Source organism: Natator depressus, chromosome 1, assembly GCF_965152275.1.
Source record: "Natator depressus isolate rNatDep1 chromosome 1, rNatDep2.hap1, whole genome shotgun sequence".
Classification (NCBI taxonomy): Eukaryota; Metazoa; Chordata; order Testudines; family Cheloniidae; genus Natator; species Natator depressus.
Genome location: NC_134234.1, coordinates 295,525,960 through 295,542,736, shown reverse-complemented (window position 1 = coordinate 295,542,736; position 16,777 = coordinate 295,525,960). Strand labels below are relative to the sequence as shown.

Below are 16,777 nucleotides of genomic sequence, written 5' to 3'. Positions count from 1 at the left end.
AGTGTGACTTATTTGCTATCTCACTGACTGCAGCAGCATGACAGGATAGAGCATTGTAAGAATGGAGAAACACCAAAGGGCAGGGATGACTCTGTTTGGTTAAGTGAAGAGGGGGACTTGCAGCTGTTGTGAATGTAAACAAAGGGAAGAGATGTCAAAATGTAGGTCAAGACAACATAAGAACCAGAGAGAATAAAGGGAATGAACCACTTGTCAACTCTGGCCACTTGCCCAGTAGTCTAATAGAACCCTGGACATTTGCACAAACTTTATATGGATGCTTGTTAACCGAATAGTTATTTGAAGAGTGGCAATACATTGTAGTCACCCTTTTCATCATAAAAAGAAAAGGAGTACTTGTGGCACCTTAGAGACTAACAAATTTATTTGAGCATAAGCTTTTGTGAGCTACAGCTCACTTCATCGGATGCATTCGGTGGAAAATACAGCGGGGAGATTTATATACACAGAGAACATGAAACAATGGGTGTTACCATACACACTGTAAAGAGAGTGATCACTTAAGGTGAGCTATTATCAGCAGGAGAGCGGGGGGGGGGAGTGGAGGGGGAGCTTTTTGTAGTGATAATCAAGGTGGGCCATTTCTAGCAGTTGACAAGAACATCTGGATTCATCATGGATTCCAGCGTACCAATCCCTATGGGTCATGACCATTCCATTTATATTATGACATGTGATTTAGGCTGACACTAAAGTTCAGCTTCTAAAAATACATTTTTTAAACAAGTGTTCACTTTAAATCTAAACTAACTGATTATATATGCTTCCATGATGTACACAGTATTCCTTATAAATAAATAAATGAGGCTTTATACTGGAATGTGTTCTGTACTTTCTGAGAGGAGTTGATTCTCTTCTTACCTCTCTTCTCCAGGAGTTGAGAAGGCTCAGTTCCCCACACGAGGTGCTCATGAGCTTGGAGAGTTGCACCTTAAATTGGTCATTTTGTTTGGGATATAATTTAATCTTGATGAAAACATTTTCAATCTGGTAAAGCAAGAATAGGTTGGTTTGGATTGTTTCTTGATCTTTCCTTAGGATAAGCTGAAAGTTGGGGGAGGCTTTGAGACAGTAGAATGCATATATGCACAGTGGGTCCATGAAATGTGTATTATAAGTGTAAATCACTATTTTGAAAACATAGAGGAATGAATATTTGACCTTAAAGGTAGAGATGTCAGAATGCATGTTAAAGGCTACATGCTTGTTGTGATACATTCTATAGTTCTTGTTGATGCCTTGCATTCACTAATTGTTACACCTAGGAGCATTCAAAAGTTCATCATGGTTTAAGTGCAACTGATTATACATGTAGGTGAAAAACAAGCTAGTTCTCCAAAACCTCATCATTATTAATCTGTAGGTTAGAAAATGCAACTTGTCACCACAACTGGTAGGCTCTTGTACACTATAGTTCCCACATTCTTTTCAGTGATGGCCACTCCACTGTATAATTTATTGTACCCACCAAGGTGTTTCATAGCCTCATTCCATTACTTGATTTCACACAATCATGAACTTGTATTGGTCCATCTCTTCAAGCAAGAGTCAAACATCAATAGCTTGGGTAAGTCTCTTCACATACAGATATACTACCCTTGGCCTGTCATTGTTCTTCTTTGCTGCAGAAGCATGCTGGGAATGGTGATAACAATTACACCTCCAATATTCAAATAGATGAAACGCTTCAGAAAGGTGATTGATAAAGGCTTCAAAAAGGCAGATACAGTGGAAACTGGGTCTTTAAATCAAACCAACAAACTTGACATAATTGCTTTTTAAAATAAAGGCAGGAAGTCAAGAGCAAACCTTCAGATTTTGGCCCACAAATATAATCCCTGCACCCAGGGATTGGTCAAGTTTATCTATTTACTCGTCAACTCCTTGCCAATGTAGAACTTTGGCATTTTTACCTGACATTGTTTTAGTACTTCTGCATTTTCTTTAATTTTAGTCTATCAGATATTCCATAGCACTGAAAGGACGTGAGCTAAACTGAATGATTAGCCTATATTTTGGCTTGTGTCTATTATAGTAATGCCTGACTTTTAGAAGCTAAGAATGCTTACAACTATGGAAAAAAGCATTTAAAATAGTAACAAATATGGAACATGCACAGCAAATGGAAGAAAGAAACTAAATGAATATTAGCACAAACCCAACTCAAATTGACAATAAAAATAGATACTCTCAAACACCAACCAAGGATTCATATGTTGTAAAGAAGATTGTGATAATCTCAGTGTCTTTTATAAATACAATTGAATAAGGAATTATTTTTGCAGTGTCTTGTAGAGTCTCAGACAAACATGAAAAGCCCGTCATGATCCCATGAAGTGATCCACTTTATGCAATATTTAAGTCAATCATTCAGGACTTATGTATTGACTATTTAAAAATGTTTTGTTTCAATAAAAACGTTTTACAGTTTCCAGTCTTCACCAATATGAAGTGAGGAAACAAGTATTTAGAATCTGAAAGATCATTTCATTTGATATAAATGTTTATTATACAATGACATTTGGAAATCCTTCATTGTAACGGCATTGTCTATAGCTAGTGCCCTGTATACAATGCATATACCTGGCTGAAGATCATAGCAGATAATTATTTAAGTGCTACACAACAGTACTCCACAATCTAGGATTTCATTTTTTTAAAGTATATAACCTTAATGGTTACAAAGAAAAGTCTCACAATTTGAAACAAATGTAAATGGATATGGTAATGTCTTCCTGAGTCTGCAGTAGGCCTAAAACAATAGCTATGGTAAGTCTGAACGTACCTCACTAATGTCAGTAGGATGTTAACTCTGAAGCCAAATGATGACATTAACTGTCAACATTTACTGTTTCACCAGTGTTCATTTTAACAGAAACAGCAATCTGTTATGTTTTTGTCTTTGTTTAAATTAGTAGCAGATTGGGAACAGGATGCAGTCAGGTAACTAGTTCAAGGGGGGGAAAATAAACCAAACCTCCTCCCCCGCCCCCCATTTGTTTCCTCTGCCCTGGCCCAAAAATCATAGAATCATAGAATATCAGGGTTGGAAGGGACCTCACAAGGTCATCTAGTCCAACCCCCTGCTCAAAGCAGGACCAATCCCCAACTAAATCATCCCAGCCAGGGCTTTGTCAAGCCTGACCTTAAAAATCTCAAAGGAAGGAGATTCCACCACCTCCCTAGGTAACGCATTCCAGTGTTTCACCACCCTCCTAGTGAAAAAGTTTTTCCTAATATCCAACCTAAACCTCCCCCATTGCAACTTGAGACCATTACTCCTTGTTCTGTCATCAGCTACCACTGAGAACAGTCTAGATCCATCCTCTTTGGAACCCCCTTTCAGGTAGTTGAAAGCAGCTATCAAATCCCCCCTCATTCTTCTCTTCTGCAGACTAAACAATCCCAGTTCCCTCAGCCTCTCCTCATAAGTCATGTGTTCCAGTCCTCTAATCATTTTTGTTGCCCTCCGCTGGACGTTTTCCAATTTTTCCACATCCTTCTTGTAGTGTGGGGTCCAAAACTGGACACAGTACTCCAGATGAGGCCTCACCAATGTCGAATAGAGGAGAACGATCATGTCCCTCGATCTGCTGGCAGTGCCCCTACGTATACATCCCAAAATGCCATTGGCCTTCTTGGCAACAACAGCACACTGTTGACTCATATCCAGCTTCTCATCCACTGTAACCCCTAGGTCCTTTTCTGCAGAACTGCTGCCTAGCCATTTGGTCCCTAATCTGTAGCGGTGCATGGGATTCTTCCGTCCTAAGTGCAGAACTCTGCACTTGTCCTTGTTGAACCTCATCAGATTTCTTTTGGCCCAATCCTCTAATTTGTCTAGGGCCCTCTGTATCCTATCCCTACCCTCCAGCGTATCTACCTCTCCTCCCAGTTTAGTGTCGTCTGCAAACTTGCTGAGGGTGCAATCCACACTATCCTCCAGATCATTTATGAAGATATTGAACAAAACCGGCCCGAGGACCGACCCTTGGGGCACTTACCGGCTGCCAACTAGACATGGAGCCATTGATCGCTACCCGTTGAGCCTGACAATCTAGCCAACTTTCTATCCACCTTATAGTCCATTCATCCAGCCCATACTTCATTAACTTGCTGGCAAGAATACTGTGGGAGACCGTGTCAAAAGCTTTGCTAAAGTCAAGGAACAACATGTCCACCGCTTTCCCCTCATCCACAGAGCCAGTTATCTCATCACAGAAGGCAATTAGATTAGTCAGGCTTGGTGAATCCACGCTGACTGTTCCTGATCACTTTCCTCTCCTGTAAGTGCTTCAGAATTGATTCCTTGAGGACCTGCTCCATGATTTTTCCAGGGACTGAGGTGAGGCTGACTGGCCTGTAGTTCCCAGGATCCTCCTTCTTCCCTTTTTTAAAGATTGGCACTACATTAGCCTTTTTCCAGTCGTCCGGGACTTCCCCGGATCGCCATGAGTTTTCAAAGATAATGGCCATGAGTTTTCAAAGATAATGGCCAATGGCTCTTCAATCACATCCGCCAACTCCTTTAGCACTCTCGGATGCAGCGCATCCAGCCCCATGGACTTGTGCTCGTCCAACTTTTCTAAATAGTCCCGAACCACTTCTTTCTCCACAGAGGGCCGGTCACCTCCTCCCCATGCTGTGCTGCCCAGTGCAGTAGTCTGGGAGCTGACCTTGTTCGTGAAGACAGAGGCAAAAAAAGCACTGAGTACATTAGCTTTTTCCACATCCTCTGTCGCTAGGTTGCCTCCCTCATTCAGTAGAGGGCCTACACTTTCCTTGACTTTCTTCTTGTTGCTAACATACCTGAAGAAACCCTTCTTGTTACTCTTAACATCTCTTGCTAGCTGCAGCTCCAGGTGTGATTTGGCCTTCCTGATTTCACACCTGCATCCCCGAGCAATATTTTTATACTCTTCCCTGGTCATTTGTCCAATCTTCCCTTTCTTGTAAGCTTCTTTTTTGTGTTTAAGATCAGCAAGGATTTCACTGATAAGCCAAGCTGTTCGCCTGCCATATTTACTATTCTTTCTACACATCGGGATGGTTTGTCCCTGTAACCACAATAAGGATTCTTTAAAATACAGCCAGCTCTCCTGGACTCCTTTCTCCCTCATGTTGTTCTCCCAGGGGATCCTGCCCATTAGTTCCCTGAGGGAGTCAAAGTGTGCTTTTCTGAAGTCCAGCGTCCATATTCTGCTGCTCTCCTTTCTTCCCTGTGTCAGGATCCTGAACTCGACCATCTCATGGTCACTGCCGCCCAGGTTCCCATCCACTTTAGCTTCCCCTACTAATTCTTCCTGGTTTGTGAGCAGCAGGTCAAGAAGAGCTCTGCCCCTAGTTGGTTCCTCCAGCACTTGCACCAGGAAATTGTCCCCTACCCTTTCCAAAAACAAAAAGGAGAAGGGAAAGAGGAGATACATTGCTCTCCCCACTACCAACATCCATACTTGCTTAAAGATCTCCAAAACTTCCCATGACTCACCCTCAACTGTCTGTATTCAGCGATTAACTTCCAGTTTCTCCGCCCCCCCCCCCCCCCCACTTCTGTAGCTCATTTATTAATTGTCGGTACAAATTCACAGAATTTAAAATCAGGGGCAACATAAAATAATTGAATTCATATTAAAATAAACAGCTAGTAGGAATAAGTCTCATGTGCCACATAGGATGCGCGACCTTGTTGATAGTCATGATTACCTTGCCAATTACTTTGATTAGACACAAATAAAAGAAAAGATTGTTTATAGAACTTCCCTGTCAATTTTTTCCTCTTCAAGTATTGTAACTCCCATTATTTTTAATATACAATAATTTAGGCTGTTTTAAATCTTACCCTGTTATATAATCACTAGTATTTTAAAAGTATGCATTTTCAGATAAGGTGGCATTACATCCTGCTTTTGATGTCAGCGCCTGTTTCATGCCCTACCTTTCTTCACTATAGGAGAGATTTTAAAATTTATGTTGAAATCCTGGCCTCATTGAAGTCAAGGGAAAACTCCTATTGACTTCAATGATTTCATCTTTAATATCTCAAATATATGAGGTAATTTGGAATCTTTCTTTCTGCTCTAATTTTAACACTTCTTTTGGGAAATGGAAGAGAACCATGTACTGAGCTAAATTTTGGAGAGAATCTTTCATTGTAAAACTCCCTTTAGAGCTGCAGGGACCCATATTTGGGAAGCACTTCTCTTGAACCTCAGTCCATATCCCACTCATGCCTTCAACTTTAAAAATATGAATTGGAAGCAGTGAACAATTTCTAACTTCATTTGTATGCAGCTGAAATTGGCTTCCCCTTTAAATCAGTATTCTATAAAATCTTTACTCTGTGTGTTCTCATTGCAGGAGCTTTGTAATATAAGTTTTTAGGGGCGGGACAGTGGGTGGGGAGGGAAGGGGTGTGTTTGTACACACACACACACACACACACACACACTTTTAAAACTCTTTGCACAGGTCTATTATCCCTGTGAGATACTTCAGGTGTATGCTGTGCTGGGAACATTCCAGTGGTTGTGTACACTGCACACTCCTTTGGCCTTGGTCATGGCAACATGGCCAGACTTAGTAATATCCCAGTATGCAGTGCACTTCAGCATTATTGCTTTAATGGATTTGCCTACTTTACAGATGGTTATAATTCCATTCAGTTTTTGGTGACAAGTCACATATTCTTCTCTACAGCACATGGGGGATGGGTGTGTGTGTGAAAATCAGAACTGTGATGAAACTTAAATGAAATTCACTAGAATGATTAGATGTGATTCAGTTATAGATTCATCTATTCTAAGATTAAGAAAATAAGCAGGCAAAATACAAATATGGACGTTTTAGATTAAGGTCCTATGAATAATTAGCTTCTTCATGGACAACACTATACTTTGATTTTTGGGTTGGGATTTTTTTTGTATAGAACACAGATTAACAATAAGTGAGGATACGGTGTACCAAAACAAGACTGTTCGTTTCAGCTGCATTTGAGCAAAATGTACTAACCAGTCCAGCAACAGTTCAAAGAGCTTTTGTAGATCCAAATGAAAGCTTAATAAAAAAAAAAAAAAAACCTCATCAAGCCAATAATCCTGTTTTCACAACACTTATTTATCCATTGCAGCTGTAGTTTAAAAAAAAAAAAAAATTCTGTTGAATGTGAATCCACTCTAAATTATTTATTATTCCAAACTAGGCTAGAGTATGAATGCATCTTTGGTTATTCTTGTGATTTGATGGACCAGTGTTAAGAGCTGATACGTTTTTATCTTATATTGTACTGTAACTTTAATCTATATTTACATTATTTAAATGTTTTTGGATATGATTTTGTTAGGATTTAAACTACAATAATAAAACCAATCCCAGGCCCTAGACAGCTCTGTCATCCATTAAAAGTGCAGTCCTTATCTACGAAAATCAACTCAAACACCAGCTAAACCTCATACATACAACCACTAATATGCAGAGATAAAATTTCTCCTCAGATTCCAAAAAAAAAGCTGCATTTCCTTAGTCTTGCGCAATGCCTACTCAGAATGATGGGCTTTCACCATGCCCAGAAGGAAAGCAGATTTGGGCTGTTTTGAACAAGGGGGAAGTGAAATCCAATTGTGAGTGGCTTTAGGAAAGCACTTGAGCACGTTCCTGAGTTCGGGATAAGGTCCCATAGCTCATCATAGCAGCACATTGGAGAAAGATTGTGGGATAATAGCGGTGTAATGTTGACACACATGCATTACTGGACTGCATCTCTGCAGTAAGAAGAGATTGTAAGCAACCCTCCTCTGGTATCTGTTTTCACTCTATTCATCTGGTGACTGGGGCTTTGTCTACACTAGCACTTTTGTCGGTAAAACTTTTGTTGGCCAGGGATGTGAAAAAAACCACACACGACCGACAAAAGCGCCGGTATGGAGACGCTGTCCTGCTGACATAGCTACCGCCACTCATTAGGGGTGGTTTAATTATTCCAGCGGGAGAGCTCTCTCCTGCTGGCATGGAGCGGCTACACAGGAGACGTTACAGCAGAGCAGTTGCAGTGGTACAGCTGTGCCGCTGTAAGGTCTGTAGTGTAGACAAAGCCAGAGTATCTGGTCCTGCCCCGATATAGGCTGGTTCATGTTAGTGGAAGCAGAATCAGGCCCTTAAACAGGTCACAATTTGACTGAGCTATTAACTTACTTTGAGTAATGGTTAATTGGGCCAGACACAAATAGAGCCACAATCACAAGAAAAAAAGACTACTTGCCTCGTATCAAAATTCAGCTTTCAGAACTAGGAGGTCCACTTTTATTAAAATAATCTACCCTCCAACAGGAGAGTTACTGGGGTTTTAAACCATTGGTGTGCATCTTAGCAGTGATATAATTCCAACATTCACACCAGAGTAAAAGGTGTTATTCCAAGATGAGTGTCTGTCTATCAACTATAACATCTCTCTAAGCTTCAAGGGCAAAATAAATGTACAATAACTGATATGTACTTGCAATAAGAAAAGAACTGTTTGGTTAAAAAATAAGTATCAAAATTAGTGGCAAATTGGTCTGTTTTCTCCAGAGGTAACTCAGTTTTACATAGCCAGTGAAAATGATGTTGTTTGGAATTTTTAAATATATCATAAATGCAGAAATATTGAAAACCATACCCCCACCCAAAAGAAGCCTGAAGGTGAAATTTTAAACGGTACATTTCTAAGGAATTCAGATTCAACTGCTGCTTGTTGAACTTGATTATGTTTTCTGTCTTAAATTGATCATAGAATATCAGGGTTGGAAGGGACCTCAGGAGGTCATCTAGTCCAACCCCCTGCTCAAAGCAGGACCAATCCCCAATTTTTGCCCCAGATCCCTAAATGACCCCTCTCAAGGATTGAGCTCACAACCCTGGGTTTAGCAGGCCAGTGCACAAACCACTGAGCTACTTCAGACTTTCACGGTATTTTTATTTTTGTGATGTTTTCCCCATGTAGGAAGTCCTTTTCAGCATTTTGGATTTTATATCCAATTCTTTTGGTTGGATTGAAAGATGAAAAATCTGTTTGAGTATGTGTCAAGGTTATTGTAAGGGCTAATTGCTTAGTAAAGGATAATGTGACATCAGCTCCAGTGAAGTAGTTTTCCCAGTGCATAGTGACTCACTAGTCTTAGTAAACTTTTAAAGGTCATTTTACAGTTAGTAGAACACATTTTGGTTCCAGAAAATATGTAGTTCCCTTTTTTTTTAAAATACTGAAACATTTGAAATTGTAGCAAGGCTTTTATGTGACTGCTATCTGGAAAAGGCCTTGCATTTTTGGATTGTTACTTAAATGTTTTTAACATAAAATTTAATTACTTCACTGAAATATACATATTAACACACACAATCCTGTTAAGAAAAACACCACTGTGGTTGCAGCAAAATTTGCATTGGTTATATGTGTAGTCATATTAGCACTTGAAGAACAACCCTTTGGGGCACCTGAAAGTGAAAGGTGTCTATAGCTTGTCTGCTTTTTGAGGACTAGAATGGCTTCAGACATTTTGTGCAGTACATATATTTTATTATAGTATTTTTACAGACAGGACTTTGGTAGTTCCCAAGTGAGTTAATCCTCTTCTCTGAATGCATAAAATATAATGGTCATAAGACATCAGCCATCATATTTTTCTCTATTTATAATAAATTATAGATCACTACAGTCTGTAAATGCATCTAGTAGTTATAGTGCCATAATACATATTCATAGCTTTGTAACTAGAACTACAAGCTGTATCAATAGACTGTAGTGACATTATATGTTTAATAGTCTTGTAATTCATTTTTCCAGCTTTGATTTTGCATAATTTGATATTTCTGTTATTTAAATAAAAAGGAAAATGCCCCTTTTGCTTCTGCAGTTCTCCATACAGCTCCCCTTTCTCTTTTACTTCCCATATCACTTTGTTCTCCTTCAAACTTTCTCCCTTTCACTTACACTTCTTCCAAAGCTACACAGCTTTTAACATTCATCTTTTCTTTAACAAACAAAATTGGAAGACCTATCATGATCCCTATTTAAAATGCAGTGGTTAAGGGTTAGAGACTTGAACAGAATAATATTGGAAGCCACAGCAGCAATGCATAATATGTGGTAAATCTTTATTACATCCTTTGGTGTTCATCATAATAATGATCACGGTGAATTGTTCTGATTTTCCTGTAACTGTAATAAGTACTCTGTTGGTATTTAACATTATTTGATGTCCACTTATTAGAAAGTGGTGTGGGTGCTGAAATAGGAAAGCATCCCAACTCAGGACAGGCACTTAAGTTAAATTAGAATCAATGGAATTTAAGTACATACTTAAAATAATAATGTAATCTTCGAACAGGTTATGTTAATGCAAAGTAGGAACCTTTTAGTTCACGCCTGCAGTGGTCACATGGGGGTCTTGCAGTGCAGCACTTTTTTGTGCACTTCTGTTCACACCCGCATAGTCTGAACTGCAGGGCTGTGTAGACATGCCCTAAGTGACGGTCCTGATTAGGGGTAGATTAAGCATGTGCTTACATGCTTTTTTGAACAGAGAACCTGATCCAAAAGCCATCGAATTAAATGAAAAAACTCTTTTCCTTCAGTGGGGTTTGGAAGTGGCTAAGGAAAAGCAGAATTGTATAATGGCTATTAAAATTCAGTTACTGCTGACTAGGTAATTACATTACAAAATCCTGTACTGTACATTATCAATTTTTATACTTCCATTAGAACTGTGATTGCAAATTAACTCTGTGATAGCCAAATGTCCTTGATATGATTATAATAAAAATTCAATATGTAGAGTAACTAAATGCTACATGTGGGGAGACACATTCCTTTTGGCTATTACACAGAATGCAGGGAGGAAGAGAAAGAGAGGAGGTCTAATTTACTTTGTGGCAGTTGATATTGTGGTTTTATCAAATTTTTCATTACACCTTTTAAAAAAATCAGAAATTGGAAATAAAGTCTGGTACTCAGTTTCAGGACATAACTAGGTGTCCTATAGGAAAAATATATTTTTATGACGGATTTTCATAAAGAAACAAACAATACAAAAAGCTAAACAACTTAATTTTTATGTTACCAAATATCATACATTTCACAGTATAACCAATAAAATTGTGCAATTATACAACATTACAACTTGTCAAAGCTGCAAGATCAAACAATGTTATGCAGAGGTAAAATCATAGATGAGAGTAACAGTTTAAAAAACTCACATGGTACGCCCACATCGTGAATACTGCATGCAGATGTGGTCGCCCCATCTCAAAAAGATATATTGGAATTGAAAAAGGTTCAGAAAAGGGAAACAAAAATGATTAGGGGTATAAAACGGCTTTTATATGAGGAGAGATTAATAAGACTTCGACTTTTCAGCTTGGAAAAGAGACGCCTCAGGGAGGATATGATTGGGAACTATAAAATCATGACTGGTGTGGAGAAAGTAAATAAGGAAGTATTATTTACTCCTTCTCAAAGCACAAGAACAAGGGGGTCACCAAATGAAATCAATAGGCAGCAGGTTTAAAACAAACAAAAGGAAGTATTTCTTCACACAATATAGTCAACATGTGGAACTCTTTGCCAGAGGATATTGCGAAGGCCAAGACTATAACAGAGTTCAAAAAAGAACAAGATAAATTCATGGAGGATAGATCCATCAATGACTATTTGCCAGGATGGGCAGAGATGGTTTCCCTAGCCCCTGTTTGCCAGAAGTTTGGAATGGGCAACAGGGAATGGATCACTTGATGATTACCTGTTCTGTTCATTCCCTCTGGAGTACATGGCATTGGCCACTGTTGGAAGACAGAATACTGGGCACGTTAAAGATATGTGCTTAAGGAGTCCTGTTCTCTAGTGTGATTTTTGGTGGTCTGTAGCAGGCCCCAGTCATCTTGAGTGTTATCCATTAGGACAATGATCCATAAGCATTCAGAATAATTTTGTTTCAGAGTTGTCAGTGACTCAGACAGCCATTTTTGACATAGAGTGCCTCTCCCTCTCCCTGGTTTCTGCTCTCTCTCATTCCTTTGTTAGCACTTCCTTTTCTTTCCTTGAATCTGGGATGGTGATGCTTCCTGAATCTGGCTCTCCAAGTGCTCTTCAGCTTTAATGATGCTCTGCAGAGTCAGTATTTGTTCTTCCCAACCACAAATCTTGTCTTCCAGCTCAGCCACCAACTTGCACTTCATACAGAGTGTCACAGTTTAAAAGCTAGCTGCACCTTTGTCCCCTTCCTGGTTTCTCTGAATATAATCCTTTATGTGTCAGGGCTCGGGCCTTTACCTATCCTGGGATGGAATTCCAATATTCTCCCACTCTTAGACTGTGTCCTGGGCTATGGTTCCCTGTGTATAAACCATGTTTACCCAGCAGGTCTGACTGCATTTAGCACTTGCAGTTCTCCCACTAGAGAGTCTGTGACCAATAATATATAACATCTGTCATGATCAAATGACCTTATTAAAACCTAAGTATTGCTTATTTTAACAGTAGGGGAAAAGCATTTAGAGAAAGGGATTTTGAAACCATCTACAGATGTCTGTCTTACCCTAAGGGGCTAGTAACCTACCAGGCCCAGTTTCTTCAGACACCACAGCAGGGGCTCTTTCTCACTCTGGTTTCCCCAAACAACTCCCCCGCCCCCTCTCTCATGATAGTCCCTTTTTTTAAACTGTAGCTCACGAAAGCTTCTGCTCAGATAAATTGGTTAGTCTCTAAGGTGCCACAAGTACTCCTTTTCTCGTATTCATACGGTAAACATCCCGATAATAGATCAATGTACAGTATTTGTGAATTATTACACAGTATCTCCAATTTCTTCACATAGAGGAAGTCCCTTTTGGCTTCAGGCAGGAAAGCAAGTACGGCATAGCCCTTGCAGGTCACTACCTCCTCCTTGCCATCGCATTATTGCATTTAGAACTGTACCTAGAGAGCCTCTTACGTTCCCTTCAAAACTGCCATTTGCCCTTCCTGTATGGTTGTTTAGGAGTTCGCTTAGCAACTGACTTCTGTACTTAGCCTCACTGCTTGAATCCATCCCCTCAAAAAGAGGGAGGGATTAACCACACAAAGACTTCAAACGCAGGGGCTGATCACAGAAGCAAGGTTTCAGCCACATGGTCCTAACAGAGATACAAATCAATCCTGTCTCACCTGGCCTATTCAGGTCCTGGAAGCCAAGCCACGTGACCCTCATGGAGACCAAGGAGACCAATCACAATACTCACCAAGTTACCGTGTGTTCTGTTTCATTAATTTGTCATATTTCAGCTGCGCAGTGTTAAATTATAATGAAAATGCAAGCAACTTAATATAATATTAATTTGCAGGATGGAGGTCTGCTTCTGAATAATCCCACTGCTTTAGCTGTCCATGAGTGCAAATGCCTTTGGCCAAATGTCCCACTGCAGTGTGTAATATCGTTGGGCACTGGTCGATATGAAAGTGAGAGGAAGAACAGCATCACGTACACAAGTTTGAAAACCAAACTTACAAATGTTATCAGCAGCGCAACTGACACAGAAGGTTAGTGTCTAATGATTTGTCATCTTGTTTCTAATTGATTTTAACTATTTATGGTTCTCAGGATGTCACTTGTTATCATTAGAAATACAGTACATCAGAAAACATATAATACCATGAAAATATGTGCAATAAAGAAAATTTAAATGTATCTTGTCCACTTTTAGTCCAGGGAACGTTTCATGACCTTTTTTCAAATTGGGATTTGATTGTTAATCTCTTTGCCTGCATATGCAGTTGGATTTCAGGTTCAGTTTAGATGAAAAGTCAATTTAGACCAAAGCAGGAAAATGGAGATTTAAAGAATAATTTTTTTTCAGTAATCTGTTTTCACCATACATCGTAAATATTTCCAGTTTTCTTGCTATATTTTAAATTTATCATTTTCCCTCTCTTTATTACCTCTGATATTGGCTTTTTATTTTTAGTTATTATTGTACTGGATGATTATAGAGCTAGTGAAATATGCATTTAAATTATCTCTGAGTCCGCACCTTGAGTATGCTATTACTAAGCTGTCTTTAATTGATGAATACATCACATCAGAGCAGTGTAACCATAATACTGATGCTGTATTAGGAATACAAAACTACATCAAGAAAGGTTACAAACCTTAGAAATCAGAATAAGAATTTGGCTGAGAATTACTGTAGTCAAGCACTGTTTATTTTGTTTGTTTGTTTTAACTTGGCTTTCAGAAGAACAATAATCCTGGAAATCATTTCAGGAGTAAAGGAAATAGGGGACACTTTCTATGTATATAGTTTCAGCTTTTCACAGAGAAATATTAAAGCAGTTGATTCAGAATGTCGATTTGTCTTCTGAAACTTGAGACATTTTTTAAAACATCCTCTTCACTCTAAGGACCAAGTTCAGTCTGTCAATCAGTGTGTCTTTCTTTGGTGTCAATGGGAGCCATTCACACACATCTGAGAACAAAATCTCACCCAGGCATGGGAGCACAGTAGAATTACATAATTAGATGGTCATACCTTTCTCCATTTTATAAGCTGCAGAAATGTGAATGTCTGGAATAATGTTTTGTCCGTATCAACACTTATTGGAAACTTATTGGCTCAGAGTGAACTGATACATGTTGATGTAAAAAGTACCCACATGTCTTTATAGTTCTCCTGCTGCTTAGTTCCATGCATGAACAGAGCAACAATGTGAGACTACTCAGTAAGGCAAGCTGGATTTGGTCTCTTATTACTTTTACTTTGCCTCCCATCAGTGTAAAATGGTGAAGTGGAGAGGTAGCTGAGTTGTTCACCTTGTGTGGAAGTAGGGAAGGAAGAGAAGCTTAACTAAGCAATTTGGTGATATGGGAGCTACTATGGCTAAGAAATGTGGAGAGGGAGGAGATATTGAAGGAGGTGATTGGTAAGGGTGGAGTTGCTGTGAAGTTAATTAGCCTGCAAAAGCAAGCAGAATTTGTAGGACTGCTTCTCTCTTGATTTGTCAGACACTTCATTATGATTTAACATTTTACTATCTTTGTTTTAAACCAGAAGTCCATACTATGCTGGATGGCCTGTTACCTCCAGACACCTATTTCAGATTTAATCCTCTAATGAATGAAGACATACCTCTGGATGAAAATCGTAAGGAAAAACTCAACCAGTTGCAGACAGATGGAATACGGTATTTAGAACGAAATGAAGAAAAAATTAAAAAAGCTGCCAGAATCCTAACACAAGAAAAAACAGTTTTGCAGAGATTTAATGAGTGGATAAGATTAAAAGCCTACATGTGTGAAGGACTTCCATTTCTTTCCAAACTGTGAATATGTAATTAATGAAAACTTATATATACTGTTCCAGAAAATCCAGCCAATACTATAAGGGATCCGTGCATACATCGTTACTGTATAATTCTGGATAGCTGTCAAAATCCAGGGAATGCTGGAGAAAGCACTTCTCAGTCAAGCACTGGAATAGTGCTGCTTGCTTTGTACACACATCCTTGGAATAAGGTTTCATGGAGTTCCTTTTCTGAGCTTTAGGAACATTACTGTTGTACTAGTTAATTTTAGTAAAATACTGGTGTTTTTTGGCTGTTCATGCAGGCCTATTTTAGATTAATTACACCTAGCTCACTTTGTGCTAGCTAAGATTGACAATTATGAAAAGCAAATATGCTAGACATTTTTGTAAATATATACCATAATCATGTTGACAGTAATACCTTGTTTATTTACCTATTATTGAATTTAAAATAAAAACAAAAATCAAACTCATTTCTAAATAAGTATATTGTAGGCCTGCAATATATAGTACAAGCTGTTTTACTGCCAGCGAAGGTAATATCCTTTCAGTTTATGAAAACCTAAAACTTGGCCTATGTAAATGCACTTTTCCATTTCAAAGATAATGTTAAAATTTGTTTTTAATATGCACTTTTTTGTGTGTAACAATTAATTTTGTCCAGTAAGATGTTTGCTGATTATAAAAAGGTATAAAATACTCAAAATCAATCAGTATTTTTTCTGTAATTTTAAGCTGTGCTGTGCATGAACTTTATAGGTTCAATTCCAGAATAATTTATTTGTTGTTGGAAAATAACTCTCAAACCTCATCCCAGCAAATATTCTTGTCACATAATAAAGGAAATAAACTCTTGAAATAACCCACTTCTCATGCTGCAATAGTGACTTTCTTAACATATTGAAATCTCAGAATTGGACAGCACCAAACTTTAGAAACCAATGTACAAGAAAAGTATATAAAGATGATGCATGGAGTAAATAAGTTCAAATAAAATGTGTATTTTCTTTTGAGACTCTGTCCACATATTTATTCAAGTGACACCATCGTAGGACCTAATCACATTAGCCACACCATCAGGGGCTCCTTCACCTGCACATCTACCAATGTGATATATGCCATCATGTGCCAGCAATGCCCCTCTGCCATGTACAGTGGCCAAACCGGACAGTCTCTATGCAAAAGAATAAATGGACACAAATCTGACATCAGGAATCATAACATTCAAAAACCGGTAGGAGAACACTTCAACCTCTCTGGCCACTCAGTAAAAGATTTAAGGGTGGCAATTTTGCAACAGAAAAGCTTCAAAAACAGATTCCAATGAGAAACTGCTGAGCTTGAATTAATATGCAAACTAGATACCATTAACTTGGGTTTGAATAGAGACTGGGGGTGGCTGGGTCATTACACATATTGAATCTATTTCCCTAAGTTAAGTATCCTCACA

General features: G+C 38.7%; 1 protein-coding gene across 1 annotated transcript in view; it reads left to right on the top strand.

Annotated features, from left to right (window-relative positions):
- Positions 1–16,295, top strand: part of PNPLA8 (patatin like domain 8, phospholipase A2) — a 63,583-nt gene extending 47,288 nt beyond the window's left edge. The window contains exons 9-10 of the mRNA XM_074951898.1: positions 13,369–13,564; positions 15,073–16,295. Of these exons, the coding sequence (XP_074807999.1) occupies positions 13,369–13,564; positions 15,073–15,347 (471 nt within the window). The 3' untranslated portion in view covers positions 15,348–16,295. The remainder of the gene's footprint in view (positions 1–13,368; positions 13,565–15,072) is intronic.
- The last annotated feature ends 482 nt before the right edge of the window (positions 16,296–16,777 follow it).